General features: G+C 39.3%; 1 protein-coding gene across 2 annotated transcripts in view; it reads right to left on the reverse strand.

Annotated features, from left to right (window-relative positions):
* Window positions 1-13578: 13578 nt before the first annotated feature.
* The window catches only part of grik2 (glutamate receptor, ionotropic, kainate 2), a 266601-nt gene continuing 258422 nt past the window's right edge, over window positions 13579-21757 (reverse strand). For both annotated transcript variants that reach the window (XM_037075481.1, XM_037075480.1), the window contains one exon: window positions 13579-15758. In XM_037075481.1, the coding sequence (XP_036931376.1) occupies window positions 15594-15758 (165 nt within the window). In that variant the 3' untranslated portion in view covers window positions 13579-15593. The remainder of the gene's footprint in view (window positions 15759-21757) is intronic.

Genomic DNA, 21757 nt, shown 5'->3' on the forward strand with positions numbered 1-21757 from the left:
GTAGTTACAGTTACTTTTTAAAATAGTAATTGTGCTGATCCAACAAAGCAAACTTAAGTTGAGCTGCTTTAGGCTAAGAGATGATCTTTTTATCATATGAAAATGAACATAATAGTAATTATTCAGAAAATAAGTTATTTTTGATACAGTATTTACATGTTCAACAATTTAAACATACACGTTAACCTAAATACCCCCAGCTGGTGTCAATTTTGGAAAATAAAACACAAAGCAAACTGGATTTGTTGTAATAACATATTACAAGAAAGGGCAAAAATGACTTTCAACAGTTATTTGAAAACATGTTAATGTGAAAATACAATAAGCACGCAGCCTAAAACTTAAATGTCCCAACAGTCTGTGCATCATGTCATGTCTGTTAAAACAAATAGCCTTTTTTTTTTTTTATAATTAGAGCTTTCTGATGATCAAAACAACAAATCAAAGTTGGTTACAAAGCTATATGCAGAATGTGGTAAAGGCAACTGAGAGCAAAAAAAAAAAAAGGTTTGAGGACAAACTCAAAATACAACATTGTGCATCCTAATATTTCGTGTCAGACAAAGTAGTTTTCTTTTGAAAAGAACACTTATTTAATTTATTTTGCCTTACATTCTTTTAAAGAAACATCTCACAACATTATTTGATTTGCTAACCCCAAAATAAAAACAGTTGGAATTATTTAAAAGGCATAAACACAGCTTGCAAAAAGCAAAAAAGCAAATACTCATCAAATTACTTCTGCCAAACAGCAATCCTCAAGATAGATATGTTATACCAGTCCCATTTTTAACTTGTGTATATAAACATTGCTTCGGTAAAACAGCTATCATTTATTTAATTTATGGGACAGATTCTATAATTTGTTTACAGAACTATAAGGACAGGAGAATAAAAACTAAATGACATACCATGTATTCTTTCACAAGGGTCTCTTCATCCAGGTGCACACACAGAGCTTTAATGATACTCTCTTCTGACATCAGTGGCGTCAGAGTATGTAGGCCAGACAACAAAAAAGACAAGGAAAAAACATTTTAATCAACAGGTACAGAAGGTCACAAACACAAGTTTTGAATGAAGTTTTCAGATGTTACACAATCTTTATTGACAATTTTTATGATATATGAACTCACATTACCCACAGGTGCATCAGTTTTATGTCCTAGGAAGACATATGACCATAGAAACATGTCAACTGAAGGCATGTGGTCCCAGGAAACAGTCAATACCATTGTAACATCAGTGGACGTTACATTATAAAGTACTTTACCCCCTCTCCATCTCTTTCTGTTTTTCTCTGTGCCCCTCTAACATTTCCTCTTGAAGTTTAAAATATTGAAAGTTGTAAAGGTTTGAGGGTTTTTTTTTTTTTTGTTGTTTTTTTGTATTATCATACCTGGGTGATGAGTATCATGATGCTCTTGATCCTTCTCCCTTTAACACCGCCTTTCTTGCCAAACACCCTCATCAGGTTTGAAAAGCGAGCATCCAGCTCAGTGAAGAACTTTGACAGCAAGCTGACAGTTGTAATCCTTAAATTAAGCTGTAAGCTTAAACAAAAACAAAGGGTACACACAAGCAAGTTTAACTATCATAGCACTGACATGACCAACTAGTTGAGCAATTGTCACCCTTCACCAAATCTTGATCAGCTTGTGAATTACTTCAATGGCTTGTCCACATTAGGTTGGCTAATATAAATCACACTCTACATATTAAATGAAGACATCATTGCTCATGATTGCGTCGTGGCTCTAGATTTCATGTTGTTGTGTTGTGTCTTCATGTGTCTTATGTGTTGACTTTTCCATGCCCGCTTGTGTCCTTTCAGTGTCTCCTGTGTTCTTCCCTCTGTGCTTTCCCTCTTGTGCATGTTTGTCTCCTTCTGTCTGTCAGTATTGTTCCTTCCTTGCTTTCCCCTCTGTGCTCCCCTCATTATCTCACCTGTCCTTCTCCCTCCTCTATCCCCACCTGTTCCTCGTTCCCTCATCAGCGTGTCTGTGTTTTTAAGCCTTAGTTTCCCATGTACCCATTGTCAGTTCACTGCCTCTGTTGTGTGATGTTCTTCCCAAGTTTCTTATGTCTCCAGTCTCTTTGAGTTTTGATTTGTACTTTCTCTGCACATTGTTTAGCTGTTTGAGCCATGATTGCTACTTTTGTTTTTTTATTACTCAGAAAATAAAGCTTGCCTCGTGTTTCCCCCTGACTCCTGAGAGTAACTGCGTTTGGGTCCACCTCCTGATTCCCTCAACCCTGTGACATTGCGCATCCAGAAGAGAGCCGGCCGTCTGGTTTTGAAATGAGCAATCGAGGGTGCATCGCAAATAATTTCTTGCCTTCGGTGTGCAAAGGTCTTCTCCATCATTGCTACCACTGTGTTCTCATTGTCCCTTTTCCTTCCTTCTAAAAGCATGGTCTCTCTTATCTTTTCAAGTGTCTCCATGGATTCACTAGATGGGTAGGTGGGGCAGTAATTTACTTCTTCTCTTCTAGGCTTCTTCACACCATAAGCAGGACTGCATTTGTCTGCAGGTTTATTTGTCAGGAATTCAGTTCAACCTCTGGGCATCCAAGTTGCTTGAGCTTCCTCCTGTAGTTAGCAAGGTTGTACTATAAGCTTACCTTCCAGCCACCATATCTAGTGGCAGAGCCTGGTTCTTTTAAACATGGATGGGATGATGCAAGGGCCTCAGTGACATCTTCAAACTCATTGTCTGTGGGTTACACATTGTACTGAACAATTGTTTTGGCTAAACTGTCAAGAATGGCAGTTTTAAGTCTAATGTCAGGATTAGAAAGTTCCGCTTTCTTTGAATGCAGCATTGGTTTTGTTCAGCTGAAGCTCACAATCATAAGGGAATAGGGGAACAAGGAAAAACAACAGTTCATCCAGAGGATCTTGAAGACGTGGTCTCGGGAGAAGACAGAATGTCTGTATCACATCAACTACCAGATGAATGTGATGATTGGTTACTACTCCATGATGTAGCAGGAGTGGAGTGGGGTGGAGGGTGCTTAGCAACTAGGCAGGGCAGGGGCAGCTGAATCTAAGATGAGCTTTAAGGTACCTTTGTCCTGGATCTCTGACACTGAAGTCAATTTGGTAAATTCATTACCAAACTCAGCATCCGTAATTGCAGCCTGAAGTGGGATTCTACCCCACACTGCCTCTTTATGTGCTGAACAAGTTCACCAAGAGTCTCTGGAATTCTATCTAGCAGGGTAAGTCTTGGGGAATCGTTTTCTCCGAGGACTATTCTGAGTTTCACTGGAGCAGCCATTTCACAACAATATGTGAATAAAAACATACATAGTTAGTCTTTTTGAAACGTACAGCTTTGGCTGACTCTTTCATCGTAATTATGCTTTCACACTAAGCTTTGACTTCTATACATTAACGAAAAAAGCCTAGGTTGCATTTTGGTGAGAGTTTCACTTTAATACAACCTATGACTCTGATGTTTCTATTAGTTTTGGTGGACGAATAAATGGAATTCAGTGCTTTTGTGTGTTTATGGAACTACTGGTATAATGGAAAACTGTGTGTTATGTGCTAATCTACACAAGCTAGCAGTGCTTCCTCCATCAGAAGGGCCCGTTCAAGCCAAACTTATACAGTCAAATTTATGAATAATGTCCTCCAGATTATTCAAGTAGTTAAACAACAGAGGTGGTGCCCCATTTACGAGTGTATTATTAATCACCAGCGATTAATCACCTTTATTATCAAGTTGTGTATCTCCTACATCAACAAAGCAATCACATCAGACTATGGAGAGCTTCATAGCGTGAGAACCTGCAGTGTTTACCTGCACCGCGAGCACTGTGGTCCACTGCAGGAGGAGCTGATGCTATGTAAAGTTGACGGAGAAACTCTGCGCAGGCGCATGCGCAATTACTGCCGGCCTGCCGGTGCCTGCATTCGAGACTGTCACCATAGCCTTGGCTACATTCAGCTCCAGCATGTAATTATCCTTTGCCTGTCAGTGCCTGTAGTTGTGTAAAAACTGTCTTTTGGGTTAACTGGTTTTGTAAAAAAAGAAAAAGTCTGCGCCGACACCGCCCACCTCAGGACTCTAGCTTGCAAGCATACAGTACTTAGCTATGCACGTAGTGACCATCGGAAATATTGATGAACTATAATAAAATGCTCAGTGACAAAAAAGTCAGCCAAAATGCAAAAGAAAACAATAACATTTCTGATGAAGCATTAAGTTTACCTTCTTTCACCTGATGTTTTGCGCCAGGGATCGCAGGACACACCTTTGACCGTAGCCTTCCACTGATTTAAAATAGAGAGAGGCACTCCTAATTAAGAATTTGCACATTACTGCCACTTACTGCTTTGGAGTTGTAAGCAGAGGTGAACTGCAATTTTCACTTATTAGAATTATTCTGTGTTAACATAAATTAGTTTGGTAAATTTCAAGTTGTTGCACGTTATGCTAAAACTACATGATTTGAAAGTGTTCAACCACAAAACCTGATTTTTTATGTAATAGAAGCAACATGTTAGACTTGGGTTAATGTAACATAGGCCAATGTTGTTGTTTTTTTAGTGCAAGACAAAGCAGTGGTCCCCAACCTTTTTTGCACCACGGACTGGTTTCATGTAAACCATAATTTTACGGTTCGGGGGGAGCTCTGTCTTATGATAATCACTGGGTTGCATAGTATGAATGGATGTATTTTATATGGTTTGTGTGCTGTGAAAACAGTAACTTGGTTAAGGAGTTCATCCTGAAGGCTCTTCTGTGTATATGTGTTCTGAAAATAGGTTGATGTATGATGCACAACAATGGTCGAAGTGTATAGGAAGTTTTATGTTTATCCTGAGGTGGATGTGGACATAATGGGAGTGTTGTTTTGAGTGAGATCCTATGTAATCTTGTGACTGCTACAATTGTGAGTATTGTTTTCTGCTTTTATAAAGGATGAGAACAGACTGCCTCTCTTCAGTCATCATCTATGCATTGATTAAGTGGGACTCTTGCTTGAAAGCAATAAATAACTTTAAGAAAATCCTGAGGAATAAAGAATTAAAACAGTGAAGACACAATATTTGATAGGATAGGCCTCGTGTATAACCCACTGAGAGTCTGATGAGATTATTGATGTTGTTGGACACATAATCGTGTTAAAAGTAAACAAGTTGGACTAGTTGAAGGTAAACCAGTTGGACTGGTTGAAAAGAAAACCACTTGTGTGGGGAAATGCTGAAATCTCTGGACCTTTGATAATGCTGTCATTCAAAATTGCTCAACAATTAACTACAAGGGTTTAAAATCTAATATGATGGCTGTGTGAAGATGCACATTTGGCATTTTGGGAGAAACTTGGTTTTCCAACAAAGAGAAACTGAAAACTCCATTACTGAAATGCTCCATTGCTGGAAAAAAAAAAAAAAAAAAAAAAAAAATAATAATAATAATAATAATAATAATAATCTAAAAATAATGAAATCTAAAAAAAACAGGGAGAGACAGTCCAGGTCCTGTCTCTTCGTGGAAGAGGCATCACCTCCCTATGGGCCTCCCAATGTAGCAAGAGTTAATTAACCACTCATGGGATACATAGAGATCTACCATTCTCCACTGGCTCCACTGGCAGTAAATGTCCAGAACCCATTCTGCCTGAAACAAGCAACTTGTTTCCATGGGGGACTTAAGAGAGACAATGGGGAAATGTCTGCTCTTTAATGCCTATGGTCAAAAATAGCTAATTCCAGAGCTGCAGGGACAATGTATGTGTATCGGCCGTGGACAGCAGCTGACGTGAGAGATGTTATGGAAGGAATGCCCTTCAGAAGCTGAAGGTGCTGAGTTTGGAGGTCAGCAGTTGAAATTGATCCAGCAACATTGTCCTACTACTGGAGAACTAAAGAGACTTCATTAAGACTGCGTCACTAAGATTCAATTGAAATGGGGTACTACCCAGATAGAGACTGGCCCGTAAAAGCATGTCATGTGAGTGGGTTGATGGCTCAGAATATAGAGTAGCAGTAACAGACTTGATCCAAAGACTGAGTGTTTACTATGCAAAATGAATGGACTGGGGCATAATAAGAAACTGTGTACAAAAACCTACGGAGATTGTTACAGATTATCATCTGAGATTGTCAAAAATCTTCAGAATTGACAGTGGTCTGATACTACCAGCTGATCCACAAATGCTGACAGCCCTTATGAACAACAAGAAAAAAATGATACAGGACTCCAGTCAGACATGCTGGCACATGCTCGACGTGCAGAGAAGGTGGCGACACGAGGTGAGGAGCAAACTGAAAATTGAAAGAAAAAAAAAAAAAAGAAGTTGGGACACAGACTTCAAATGGCTCAGTGGCAAACCTATGAGCAGTAATTGCAGTATAACCATTGCAGAGGGAGAAGAGGAAGACATGGCAGAGGACAAGGATGGGCTTCAACAAGAGATGCCCAGAGGGTTGCTTCAGTCGTGGCCGAGTTATGACCATCAGATATGGTCAATTTGACTGCCAGTCCTACACCCTGCCTCTTACAAGTCCTGAGTATTCCGTCTCGCCAATTCACATTGACACAAAATATACACAAAAAAATTAGGCACACAGGATGCGAGCAGCATCTGCCCAGAATTGGGCAAATGTGACAGGTTTACTGACTCCAGAGGTTCTAGCTTGGACTGTTCATTATTGGCAAACAATGCCTGAAATTTCTAAACATAGTAATAACAGCTATGTGACACCACAAGAAGAGCCATATAAATATGTTGAGTCTAATGGGACATTTGTATCAGTCTATAAATATTCTATGGGGGTTATTGTATGTACTATCGATTTGGCAGCTCTGACTGGATAGCCAACATTAAACATGTTTCTCTAGATGTAGGTAATGTTACAGTTGTTGCTAACTATTCTGTTAGAGTTGATAGAGTTGTTAGAGTTTGCTAATGGAGGAGTTCCAGTTCCAAATTGTTATTGGTAATGTGGTAAGAAAGCTTTTCTTTATTTGCCCAGGGTTAGAGTTAGGTTTTAAAATGTGTAGGCAGGACACCATGATATGTTGACTGTTGCAACAAAACTATTGATGACCAAAATATGGTTGGTTGGATGTTCATTCATACCTCATGTCCACGCTACAGTCTTTTATAGGAGGAATATACTTTGCACCATACGAAGCATTTGCTTCTCGAAGGGACCACAGATATATCACTTGAACTTCCTATTAAAATAATTCAAAAGAATATGTATTAATCATTGAAATTAACTGAAATAATGTATTTTTCAAAGCTGCAAGTCTGCTTCTTAAAGTTCATGTACGTTATGTGACTCAGGTATGTCTGCACTTGCTTTGGGGCAGAACATTTATTTAAGAGTTATATGAAACTACCAGTAAACAAACACATCCTGAGCTGTTACCTAACAGCCAATATTATTATTATTATTATTATTATTATTATTATCATTATTATTATTATTATTATTATTATTATTATTATTATTATTATTATTCAATTTTTAGTTATAGGTTGTCTAGTAATCGGAAGGTCACTGGTTTGAATCTCAGCTCCTCCTAGCTGCATGTTGAAGTGTCCTTGAGCAAGGTACTGAACACCAAATTGCTTCTGATGAGCAGCCGGCACCTTGCATGGCAGCCTCTGCCATCAGTGTATGAATGTGTGTGCGACTGGATCAATCTGACAAGTGAGTAGTCTTTCTGCAGCATTTTTGAAACTACTCTGCTCAAAAAAATGAGGGAAAACACTTTCATCATACATCAGATACACACACATTGTGATAAACAAATAATTCAAGTTGAAAATATTTTCTGATGTACATTGTATAATTTGTTGTGAGCAAAATGACTGAACAACAGTCAACGGAAACCAAAATCACACTGAAAAGCAAAGTAATACATTTAAATCATAGGCTCATCCAACTGGAAAGATGTCATGGTAATTCCTGATATACAGACTATGTATGGTCCCCACATCCCTTTATGCAATGTGGGCATGCTAATAATGAATCGGTGGATATCCTGGGGGATTTCCTACCAGCTCTGGATCAAGACATCAGTGAGCACCTGGACAGTATGCAACTGTTCTTGACAGCGCTGGATGCTCTGAAACATAGTGTCCCAAAGTTGCTCCATTGGATTTAGGTCAGGGGAATGAGAGGGTCAGTAAAGGGCATAAATGCCTTCATCGTCCAGGAACTGCCTACTCCAGCTGCACCAGTCTGACAATCACTCTGAGAATTTCATCCCCGTACCTAACAGCAGTCATGGTACCATTGGCCATGACATGGAGGTATGTGCGACCCGCATGCAAAATAAGACTGAGTCGCTTGGTGCCGCCAGAGCCTTGTCCAACTCATCAGTCCTCATTCATCTCAACTTATCCTCCACATTTGACACAGTCAACCACCGAATCCTCCTCTCTACTCTGGCTGAACTTGGCATTGCTGAATCTTCTCTAACCTGGTTCTCATCATCTCTGACAAATCGTACCTCTCTGGTCACATGGAACGGCTCCTTGTCTAAACCCTGCTTTCTGGAGACTGGTGTCCCTCAAGGCTCAGTATTAGGACAACTTCTGTTTTCACTTTACCCTAGATCACTAGACTCTGTAGTCACATTGCATGAATTCTTCTACTACTGTTATGCTGACAACAGCTAACTGTTTCTCTCTTTTCCCCCATCCGCCTCCAACACACATGTTGTAGCATACATCTCAGAATGATTGGCATCTCCACTTGGAAAGCTGCGCATCACCTCAAACTCAACTTGAGTACAACTGAACTATAACTTTGGCATTTTAACAGGGTCAGAAATCCTTCAAAAACTTAAGATTTCCTTCTTAATAAGTCCAAGACCAAAATTATAATATCAAAGGTCGAGTGAGTGTGACTGTGATGCCTGTAGCATTCAGTCACTGAAATGATCCCAAATTGAGCAAGTTACAGATAACAAATATCTGTGCATTTGGCTGGTTGACAAGCTTTCATATAAGACACATTTTAGAACTCACAAAAAAGTGAGAAATCGTTTGTACAGATCTGTGTTCAATTAGGACTACTGAATGGCAGGTGAAACCATGGCCTGTTCAGCTGCCAGAGTTGAGTGACCACCAAATGCAGCTGGTGGTTAAAATAGAGGATGTATCATATCTCTAAGTCGAGTTTTTGTCGTAACAGTTTCTGCACTCCTCTGTGCTTGCCCGACAGCGGTAGCAATTGTTTGAAGGTGCTTGGTTGGCTCACAAAGCTCATCCACGTAGCTCACGACAATGGAGATATTCTCTCTTCCCGTTGAGTCTCGGGTGCCATCTGCTCTTAACAGGTAAAAAGACTTGCTGACCCCTCTCACAATGTGCTCTGTTGCTAAAGTGCTCATAATCTCCAGTATGCTATTTTGAATATGTTTAACCCATAGCTCAGGGGTAATCAAATACAAATCTTAAAGGGCCACAAACATTTTTTTAAATGACTCAAAGGTCCATGTATTGAGGTCGGTCAGGCCACATGCAATAATACTGTAATATTCAAAACAAAATTTCCTTTTCATTCAAAACAACAAAATGCAAACTATTTCCTCTTTTTGTTTGCCTTCAAGCATTGTGTCCATCACTTCAGTCATGCATTATTTTATTTCATTGTGTCATAGATGTGACAAGAATCCTGCTTGCAGCTTGATATGACGATTTCAGTGCATGTATTTGTGTTGCGCTTACCTCTGAATGTTGAGGAAATGTCTCTTCAAAATTCCTATGCTTCATCTCAGAATGCCGTTTCAAATTGGAAATCTTCATCACAGCTTCTCCTGGCATGTTGTAACACTCCTTGTGGACTGTGGCGCAACGACTCTTGGGTATTCGGTTGGTGTAATTGTGGTTTGTGGATGTGTTTGTGAATAAGATGATATGTAAGATGGTTGTGGATTAATTCACATCATTTGTTCTGTGATTAAATGGTGTTGAGTTTTAACAAGGATGATACAAATTTTGGCACTGTGAGTGAAAGGGTGTTTGCCGGGAGAGACTCCCTGTCTGTCAAATTATCATTATGTGCGTAAATATGTGACGAATCAGGTTGGACATTGGAAAACTATGTAAGGACAAGTAGCTGCATTGTCTGGTACATGGGTCCTGTCCTGGTTAAAGGGAGAATGAATTCAAATGGAAAATACCTTCAGTTGCAGATTTTCACTGTCCACTTTGTTATAGCAATTTACTTGGAACACGCCATTTTCAATCCCTTCCAACTGACAAAACTGCCCGAAAACAAAAGTGACAAGTGACAAGTCCCGGTGTACACGTGGCGACCCAACCAAAACGTAGAGTTAAGGAATAACAGTGCGGGGGCCACAAACAGGAGGACTGCTGCTACAGTATTTAGCATTGAGTGGGATTGTCTGTGCTATTTTTGCCAACTCTGCATCTTTCCTCATGGTATACTCAAATACAGACAAAATAGCTGTCATCCATCGTCACCCATACACAGGCCCAGCATTTTTTTTAAACAAACATATTACATTAGTCAGACTTCAGGGTTCAGTCTAGCCCAGACAAGTCAAGGGTGGGGGGCAGGAACAGGTGACTCAGTAGGCAGGCCCGACCCCCTAATGCCCACCTTTGCCGCGAGGTAAGGGCGTAAACATATCTCTTCTTGACAGAAGGAGCAGCTTTTCAACAAAAGCCTAGCTTCATCCATAGAGGTTAGTAAGCCCCTTATGCTGTAAACTGCACTAATGTTGCTCAAATGCAAGGGTCCCTCTGCTGCCAGACACACCTGAGGTTAGCAGATGAGGGCATAGTCCGCTTCAGGCACGCACTGAAGACATAAATACAAATGTGTTTAGTGCGAACTTGACTGCATCCGTGCCTCCTTGGGGGTCAGGGCAAGGAGGATGCTTTAATCTGTGTGGCTGCCATTTTGCTGAGTCATTGTGGTTAGCTTTGACTGCAGTCCCTGACAGAGGTCAGGGATTGGTTACACAGTGACCTTGTGTCAAGTGGCTGTGCCTCTGCTGAATCTGGTGGTTTCATAGGCAAATTTCTAACCTGCAAACAGGTTCACAGGGCACATAGTATGCTGTAACAAGATCAGATGATGATGGAATACATTTGGATGTAAAGTAGATTTTTATTACATTTTTAGAAAGTTTTCATAAATTATCTGTACAATGGATTTGGTGTAACATATTGTGATGTGATTGTCACATGAAATGTGATGAAGTTATGGATGACAAAATATACACAACCAAACAACAAAATAGGGCCAGGCAAGTGAAACATTGTAAACATACAATTTTTAACTACTGTTGCTAAGGGGGACTGTAATCGACATAAGTGCAGCAGTTGACCTCAGTTTTCAGGTGGTTATGTTCTGTGATGCTACCTGCCAACTGGAGCTAGAGGGGAAATTCATTTACTTCATCGGTTACAGAGAAGAGAAGGGAAATGAAGAGAGCGAAGCAGAGTCTTGTGAGTAGGTGACCAAATTCACAGAGAGTTGTCCTGAATTTAACCACACAGGCACTCACAAACTAGCTTACAGCTAGTGTACAGAAAGGCAAACTGGCTGTGTGGGGCACATAAACACCGAAAGAGTAACACAAACAAACACAGATGTTCCTGCCCTCAAACTCACTTCACTGTTGATGTGTGTACAGATGTTCACATATGAAGTAATTTTTTAAAGTGTGATTCCCTTTACATTTAGTCTTGTTCTGCCAACTTCACCATCCTTGAAGTAGTGGTGACTTATCTTGGAAAAACACACTGTTAGCTTGAGAAAAGTCGTGGATTTCTCTGGTTGGAATATTTTGAAACATGTGGGAAAATGGAAGTACACAGCTCAATAAACTATATGACAGATGTTGAGTCATTTGCAGACAGTTTAATTCAGAATTAATACATATTACAGTTTAAAACTGCAGTGGACTTAGTTGAACCATTATTGACCATTTGGTTTTTGTTTCCCCCCGCATTATGAAATAACACATAAATAAGAATGTGCAAAACTGCCCACAACAGCGTGGAGGATGCAAGTGGGAAAATTATTAGTAAATCATCCCTACTCATTCATTAATGATAATGAATTGGGCTACAAGCTTATATCCCTCTTTGGACCCAGTGTCCATGTCGACCCCTTCATTAGCCCACAAACAGTCAGTGAAAACAACAAGGGGTGTGTAGTTCCTGGAAATGACCAAATAGGCTCCATTTTGTTACATTTTGAAAGATGAAAGATTTAAGATCTTAATTGTATTGGCCTGTCAAAGTTCTTTTGGGATGGTGAAGGCATAAGGCATGCATAAGCAGTTGATCATCAATTACATGGCATTTCTCCTCTCACATTATTAAGAAAAGTTTTTCAAAGGTCAACTCTTATTGATATTGAATTTATTTACTCCATCAGCTAAAAAATCAGAATGAAATACAAAGGAGAATGGGCTGGAACAATACAACTAACAACATTTGCATTTGGGGTCAGGCGTGTTGCCCAACTTGGTCCAATAATTAATATATTGTCAGTAAAAACAATAAGAAGCAGAGGGGGTGAGAGAATGGCTTGTCACGTTGGGCCATTTTATCACTGACACTTTAATTGGCATGTCAAGAATTGCTTGAATGGTAGAAACATGAATATATTATAGTGACTTATCTTTTGGCAGATTTGTCAAAGAGCCTGCACACCCACACAGGTGTTTTCAGACACTTTTGGCTGATCAAAATGTTGCTTTGTTTGAACATTGTTAAAGCCACACTGGCATTATGTGATGTTATTATTGACTGTAATAGATAATGGATAGACCCGCTGTGACTTCACTCATAGTCAGTTGCTCTGGCTGACTCTATCTCTGCAGTACCTGATTCCAGGCCTAATCAAAAACAGCACAATATGTGGAGCGTTGGTGGTGCTGAGGCAAGCTAAATGAAGCCCGGTTACTATAATCATCAACATCTAGCTAGCTGTGAGCTACCAAGCTAATTAAGGCTGACAACTAACTAAATTGTGGTCACACATAAAGGAAAGCCTATGAATTTGGCCTCCAGTTATTCACCTGAGTTTGATCGCTGGATCATTTTTTGTTTATTCAAGTCACTTGTGAGAGTTTGACCAAGTGTTTTTGCAGCCTTAACAACCACATTTTTACATTAGCTGTAAGATAATGAGCCACAGCAGGCACCAAGGGTGTTTGTATTCATCTAAGCCTTAAACCAAAGTAGCACTCACCAGAGTCATGATCTTTCTGTTATCCTGCAGGGTCTTATTTTTCCTATGTAAGTTTGAGTTCCATTCAGCAGTCAAATAAGACATAATTGTGTTGATCAGTCTTCATGTCTTCGTATGCACTATACATTATACAGAAGTTAAACTTGAATGAAGTTAGACATTCCTCTAACTCCTCAATCTTATATACCCCTAAGGTCCACCATCCCATCCCACTATTCAAATGACCCACGTGAGCATTATGGCTGGCTTTATATTCAGTAATCAGCAACCTCTAGTGGCTTTAAAAGCTGTCATTTTCATGTTTTTCTTGCCATAATTTAATCATGCGCTAACATTTAATAAAGAGGCAGATGAGGTCAAAGTTGTGAATACTTTTTTTTATTTTCTTTAAACTTGTGCAGCAACTTCAAAGGGTAAACTGTGCGCACTCCATTTTGTTTTCACAACAAGTTCAAAATTAGTTAAGTGTTCATTTTTTTTTTTTTTTTTAAATACATCTTTTTCCTTTTTAAAACCATTTACACACGATTGCTCAGCACTGGATTCTAGCAGTCTATCAGTAATCGGGGGTGTAGAATGATAAGCATCATCAGCAGTCTTCCTCCCATCCTGTGTGTGTAGACTATATAGTTGTTCTAACCAGTATTATTGTTACTCTTCGTTCATGTGAAGTAAAAATATCTTTCTTTAAATATGATTCCTTTACATGATAAAAATAGTTTTTTTTTCTTCTTCTCCAGAAACAACATTATGTCACTAATGCGTACCAGAATGCTCTGTACTAACAGTAGTACTAATAGTAGTAATTGGTGTGAATCTGCTCCATGGAGGATGGGTGCACCCTGCAGTCTTGGGTGTGTGTGTGTGTGTGTGTGTGTGTGTGTGTGTGTGTGTGTGTGTGTGAGTGTGTGTGTGTGTGTGTGTGTGTGTGTGTCTGTGTGCGTGTCTGTGTGCGTGCATGCGTGCGTGTGTGTTGGCTGCGTCTAGTGTCTAGTGTCTAGGAAAGCCTTACTACCAGCCTGGAGTATCACCCCTCTGACATGGATGACACTCCTCATGGTGCGTTTTGTGTTGATAAAAATCATTACAAAATTTTGATTCTCTTCGTACAAAAACACTTTTTCATAGAAATTGCATTTGCACAAGTAAATGTGGAGCTTTGCTGCCAAAGAAAGAAAAAGAAAAGCCACAGGAATACAAAATGAAACTGGAGACTTGACATTGAGCAAATGGAAAGAAACCATGTGTACCCATAAAGGGTTGACATGAGGTGTATTTACGGCAGTAGTGAAAGTCCAGTCCATAGAGATATAAATAAGGAGTTTTATAAATAAAACAATAAATACTTTGAATAAATAGTTTATGTGTTGTGTGATTGCTGTGAATTTAGACTTTGTGAGCCATGCTCACATCATTCCATGGTTCCTCCTTATTTATATTCAGGGTGTGTACCTCCATAGAATCCTCTTTAAGTTACTGGCTGATACATGGACAGTTGATTATATTGCCCCTACAACTGCATTCTCTGTGTGTATTTCACCATATAGTCTGCCTCTAAAAATCACCCCATAGTACATTAAAGACTAAAAGTGTTAGTACTCTGAAACACAAATAAATGATATCACTTATTGCCTGATGGATGATATACAGTATATCCATTTTTGATGTAATCAATATCATATGTGACTAAGCAATGCCTCTCTATACATTTAGGAGCAGCCAAGCTCGCTGTCATCTTCAGGGCTTTGGGTTTAATTTAGTCGAGAGCCCATTCGCTCATTCTATTCACAAGTTTTGAAAATAAACAATCCTTTACAAACTTTCCTTCCGGTTCCCCCAGTTAGAATCTGTGTATTCATTCATAATCTCTGAGATGCTCTTGATGCTTCTCAACCAGCCTCTTCTGAGCTGTGTGGTGAAAGACTGACTGAGCAGCAACTGAAGATGATAGGTCCAATTCTATTTTATCTATTTATTTATTTATTTAGTGAGGGACCACCTCTGTCCAGCTTAAATTTATTTCCAGACTCTTTCTCACTTCAAATCCTGGGTTTTGAAAATCCTGGCGCCTGTAGTTTGCCGCCTTGCCAAGGTGGTAAGAGTAATGAGGTAACTCGCTGAAATTTCACCCAGGTTCAAGTTATTTCCACAGGAAATATTGTTGAATCTCTTATCCCTAGCTATTTATAAAGTAACAAGAATGACATTTCGTCAATATACTCTGTAGCACCTCGGCTCTATATTCAAAAAACCCAACTAACAACCATTACAACCCCATTACAACCCCCTTACCATTTACCCACACCCTTTCCCCCAGTGTCTCTGCACACCTCCTCACTGCAAGTAAGAGGCTGATAAAGTGATTGAGATTCCCATTTTAGGCCATGGTCTCTTTCCCTGGCAGTCTGCGGTCGTTGAAGGTGTGCATGTTGATGACCTCCTCTGTTTTCACCATGACAGGCGGCTGGGGCTTGTGTTTGAGCCGCCGCTGGCACTTGAGGGAAACCCGCAGCTCGTCCACCATGGCGCTGCAGAAGGACCGCTGCAGAGGGAAACAAAAAAATCAGAAGACAGTGGGTTTCAGACTACTTCCCTTATCTAAATGTAATGGGAAAGAAAACAAGCCTGTTCTCCATGTGTGCAGCCTCGTACCCCACCCTCATCACCACCCACCAACTCAGTTCAGTGCTGCCACAGGGGGAAATGGAGAAATAAACAGTGCAGCAGGCTGGGAATGGAAAGAATGCTGGATGGAAGTAGGATGGAGGGAGGTGCAGGTCCATAGGCTGTGAAGTAGATTGTAAAGTGTGGCATGGAATTACTCAACATAGTGTGGGGAAACATTACTGGTGAATTTGTGTGTTGCTGCTCATGCAGGGCTTTTCCATCTACATTTTAAGGTTTTACACTTATATACTTTCAAACTGCTCTGCATTATCAATCAGTAATGTCCAAATGTCATGTCATTTTTGTTATTAAGTGTTATTTACGGATATAGGTGAGTGCATTTTATTTTCTACTTCAGTATTTGATAGTGACTAAAACTGTTTCCCATAATGCCTTTTGTGTCCGAGAAGTGGGTACTTGTTTATTTAGCAACCCTTCATCTGGGCAAAACATCAGTATTGGAGAGTTCTGCAAAACCTTAAATGCATTAAATGACTTTTCAGTGACGTTACTGGCATTGCAATAGCAGTCTGATGCTTGACCAAGCAGTTTAGTCCAGATTGAAATATTTCAACAATCACTGAGTGGTTTGGCAAGGAATTTGGTAGATATGGTATATATATGCTTCCCTGACAATGCATTCTGACTTAAGTGATCTTATGATTTTTCATGTAGTACAATCATTATAATTGTCATACTGCATATAACAACGGTAAATAAAACATTTGTGAAGTAAGATGTGAAGTTTATCTGTTTCTTGCTCATAAAGCTGGTGCTACAACAATAACTGGGAGTTTTGTCCCTTTGGGGTTGCTGTAGCTGGTGTGGTGCGTTAACAATTCAAAGTCAGCAGTATTGCTTTTAGAAAGCATAAAAAATACTATATGTTACCTTTGAATATGAGCACATGCAGTTTTTTGTAAGGCATGTGTGTTTTGTCATTTACTTACTACAATATGCCTTTACTATGCTTCATTCAGATATCACAATATCGACTACACTTTGGAAAGGCTATGTTTTTGAACCTACGTTTTCTTAGTCACGGCACATATAAACGTATTACAATTTGTTACAATTAGTCACACTAGTTAGAATTACAAAATAGCAAGCCCAGTTGTTTTGTAAAACGTTTGTATTTTACATTTAACGTGTGAGCACCAGACAATAATGATATTGCTGATTAAGTTAGTTTAGACCATAAAAACATTATGGTGAGAGTTAAAAGGAGCCGTATAAAGAAGAGAGGGTCACACTCATCAATACGTCTTTTGAGGAATTTGTTTAATCACTTGTCTGGCAGTACAAAACATTTTTTAATGTGTACACACACGCACACACACTGATTAAGGCTGGATGGCCAAAAACATTTTGTGTACTGCCAGAGAGATGATGAAGGAAATTATGGATACCTGTATCTAGGAGAATGCACCAGCTTGGGGAAAGATTATGGAACAATTGTGGTTATACTTTAAAAGCACTGACTGAAAGAAAAGAGCAGCAGTCTGTCAGCTGTTTTGTTGACATATCCATCCACCCTGACATCCCCCTTCTGCTGCCTTTATCGCTCCAACAAAATACCACCTGACTTCCTCCTTTGCCTGTTTCATTTTCAACATAGTCAATAAAGGGGTTTGTTGTTTAACATGTCATTCTAGGGAATATGCTGAATCTCACCAGAAACAGTCTAAAAAATATACATCCATTAAATAATACATCAGAGAACAGGCTCAAGTTGCAATGCTAAGACATCTGTTAGCAAAAGGTTAAATGTTAATGGTTAATGTATGTCTCTCCGGATGGTATGCTGACTTGCTGTATGTTTGGAGACCATTTTGGATTACAGTAAATATAGCTGTTAGTAAATATAAATCAGGATCCTGCACTGATTGTATTACATTTCAATTGTGAGTACAGTGAGGAGAAAACTCCCTGTAGAATGTTACTGATGCATTACTTTGCAAAAGTAAGCTAAATCTCCAGTCGGATTAGTCAATTGTGTATGTTCCAGCTTCCCCACTTAAAAAAAAGCTTGTAACTTAACTTGATCAGACAGCTGTATTTCAATATACTTGAATTTAAATACTGCCTACTGCAGCTTTATTCCCATACAGTGATTATCATTCTGTAGCTGAACATCTGGACACTCTGCCAAATAATTTCACTGTATAAAGGCTGACTGGATATGAATGCATAATTAATGCAAAGATTCATGCATGATTTAATGATTACACGTATCCACATACTGTGCAAACATTTAAGGGAAAACTGATACGCAAAAAGATCGCTAGTGCGAGAATGTGCAGACAGTTACGTCGAAATTAGTCCCATCAAACATACAGTACAGGCATGAGAATGAGACACATCTTTAAAATGTTTTACTGACAACATTTGAGATTCAGTAATGACTATGGAAATAAACAACTATCTGCTGAATAGTCTGGTAACCATCTTCCCTGAAAATAATGTCCTGGCCTGGACCAGCCATTGGCTGATTGTGAGACCAGTGTTAAAATTACAGAATTACATATGTAATGCAAAGTGAAAACAACACAGGCCAGCTGCAGCTGCTCACAACTGTAAACCACTAGCCCTCATGCCTGCTGGTAACATGGTGGTATGATCTCTCTAACTGTTAACACACACAGTGAAGAGAAACTATGGTTGTTCTTTGAGAGTCAGAAGAACAGAAAAAGTGAAGCTGAAATGGAGGAAAGTCTGGAAAGAAGGTGCAGCTAAATGCTGCAAAATTACAGAATATGTTTACAGGGAACGGTTACTGTTTGCAGAAATTAAAAAAAAAGATGCTATCAGGGTCAGTACATCATAATATCACACAAATGTTGAAACCCATCTTGAACAGTGGTCTCTGGCTTGGCAACCATCTCGCCTGGCTAGAACAACAACAACTCTCCCTCCTTCCACTGATCACATGTATAGGAACTGACATTAAAGTTACTATATAAGTGTCGAAATAGTGTTGGAAGACTTGCTATTCACCCATTAAGCTTGATCAAGTAACCATAATGTTCACCCTGCTGCAGCATTAAGACAGGGACCCTCATGTCATGGCATTGTCTGTCTCTCTACTGTAAACTGTGTGTGTTCTATAAGGTCTGGGATAAACATTTTGCATAAAATAAAATAAAAAAAGGTGATCTCATTAATGGCATTTAAGAAAATTTGATTAGGAGAAAGGGTTGTTCTTAGAGGGTTTTTACAGGATAGGACATTTAAAGGCCTTTCCACTGACAAACCAATACTATGACCAGATAAGCAGTGTTGTGATACCCCTATGTTGACAAGTACAGGAATACTTAAAAATGAAATATTAATATTATGTTAATAATATACATGTAATCTCACAAATAGCCCAACCTTCTATTGACGTTACAATAAAAATGGAATTAAAATCTGATACAACATTGATATTGCATCATGTTCAATGACAGTCATATATAAATAGATAAATAAATAATCAATTGTCTTGCTGCAGTATGAATATGAAGTGCAGTTAAGATTTGACAGCTGGAAGACTTGGTCAGGGTTAGGGAAACATTATTGTTATGGCTTTAAAAAATGCCCATCTAACACCCACACATCGCTTCATAAAGGATACAATACCTCACACATAGGCACTGACTGCTGGTGCTGGACATGGGCTGTGTGGAATGCTCCAATATGAAGATAATACCGGGATTATTTACATAATCCTACCCTGTCATGTACATGTCTAGAAGCAAACATGCCTCAACTTGCTCGTTTTAGTTTTAGAATTAGCTGACACAAGATTCATATTGTCACCATCAGGCTGCTCAGGAAGTGAATCACAACTAACAGCTGTTAATGGAACAACATTCTCAGTCACATGATGGATGAGTAATACACCACAGTATTGGATCACCGAAACAGTTCCGAAATCAATTGTCACTGCGCTTCATAAAGCTAGGAAATTAACAAAAGCACAGCCACAATATTCTTCAGAAGACTCTTTTTTTAAAAGATGTTCTATTTACATCTTTTTTTAAAATTACATTACAATTTTGGTTGAACATTTTTAATGTAACCTATTAGGTTTTTCATTAGTTCATTAGGTCAGTCTGCTTTAGTCGTGCCACAATGACATAGATTTCCACTGTCGGTAAGCACCTGTGCTCCTAGACTATACTGTGTATGCTGCACTGTCTGCACTGGTCAGCACTGTTTTGGTGACTGATCAATCAGAACCCTCATGGAAGCCCATCTGCAAGAGAAATCACTCTGATTGGCTGTTCAGCTAAAGCCAAAGTGCAAAAGATGAGAAATAACTTGTTTAGGCCTGTTTTTTCTCATTGTTTAACCTCTGACTCCTGTCCAGTGCCATCAGACATGTTCTTGGGTAGTTGTCGCCATATTAGCATTAGTGGTGTAAAACTGACGGCAAATGCTGCTTTATCATAACGACAGTTCGTATATCTGCAGTCCTGGTGGTATGAAAAGTATGAACAGCAGGTGAACCGCTCCAAACCACACTACATTGGTCCTTAGTGTTAGCTTACAAAAGCCAACCTGTGATTGTCTCCTCCCCACCCACACTGAGCTGAACAGGGCTGCAGGCCTGTGTGATTGTGACTAGCACAGCTCTGAAACGTCAGCAATGCAAACAACTTACATCCCAGTTACACACAAAATGTGTGCACAAACACAAGGCCGACAGGCACCTCCACATGTGCATAAACACGATCTCATGAGCATGCAAGGTTTTACAGGCCCATAGAGCATCATCACTTATTGATGCACATCATCAGACTGGAATTCCGTGTTGCTGCATGCCCAATTAAACTGCTGCTTCTTCGCATTCTCGCTTCCTTTCTCGTAAGCTACTGTGGCATCTGCAAATATTGTGTGAAACAACACTGGCATCTGGGAATAGAACAGTGCTGTTCCTGGATTCGCAACAAGGAGAAACAATTGTGTGTGTGCTTCCAGCTAAAAGGAGTGACTGTGATGAACAAAGTGTTCAGCTGTAGTTGAAAGTGTACATTAGCTTTCTCTATTATAATTACTCAGATGCTAATTCAGGCATTTGCCTAATGGCCTTACTGTAACAATAATCTCCCTCTGTTAAATTCATGATGCCATTCATGGATAAAGCAGTGAAACACTGCTGAAAATGGACAACATTTTCTAATGACAAATCAGAGATGCTATTAGAGTATTTTACCATTGGGAAACCTATACACATCGATTCTGAGACTTTAGCATGATTACCCTAAAGTGTGGCCACTCCTGATTGGCCTCCATTGTCTTGCTTTTTATGCCAGCCTTTCACATGAAACTTTCTCACACTAATTGGTTGAATACAAATTATTGCATCTTGGTAGTCGTGTCAGGACTTGTTGAAATAACTTTTTTTTAACATTAACAAAGAATTAAATCACCATGATTGTGCACTTGCCTTAACAAGATTTTTGCTTGATAAAAGTGAATAATTCCACATATTTCAAATAACCATTTTGCTATCTGTAGTGCAGTAACATTGTGGCACTGTGAAACATGTGGAAATCTAAAGTTAATAAGATAAAGTGTGCTGTTTTTTTCAGTCCTGTATGTGCATAACTACACATGTATGTTTGCTTGTACAAGATTCAAGTAAAATATCATTTTAAAAAGTAACCCTAACCCTAACCCGACCCGATCATCGACCGACGCTGACTCTAACCTTAACCTTAAACCTAAACATTTTTTGTACTGAAACAGCTGCCTGCTGTGGCTGAAAATCAGCTTGATGGAGTACATTTTTGGGGGGCAGAAAATCAAAACAATGAATCTCAAAAAGATGAAAAGCTGCAGGTGATAATTCGGTATAGTAATTCACTTTTCACAGTGCACATAATC

This window comes from Acanthopagrus latus, chromosome 17 (genome assembly GCF_904848185.1).
Source record: "Acanthopagrus latus isolate v.2019 chromosome 17, fAcaLat1.1, whole genome shotgun sequence".
Classification (NCBI taxonomy): Eukaryota; Metazoa; Chordata; class Actinopteri; order Spariformes; family Sparidae; genus Acanthopagrus; species Acanthopagrus latus.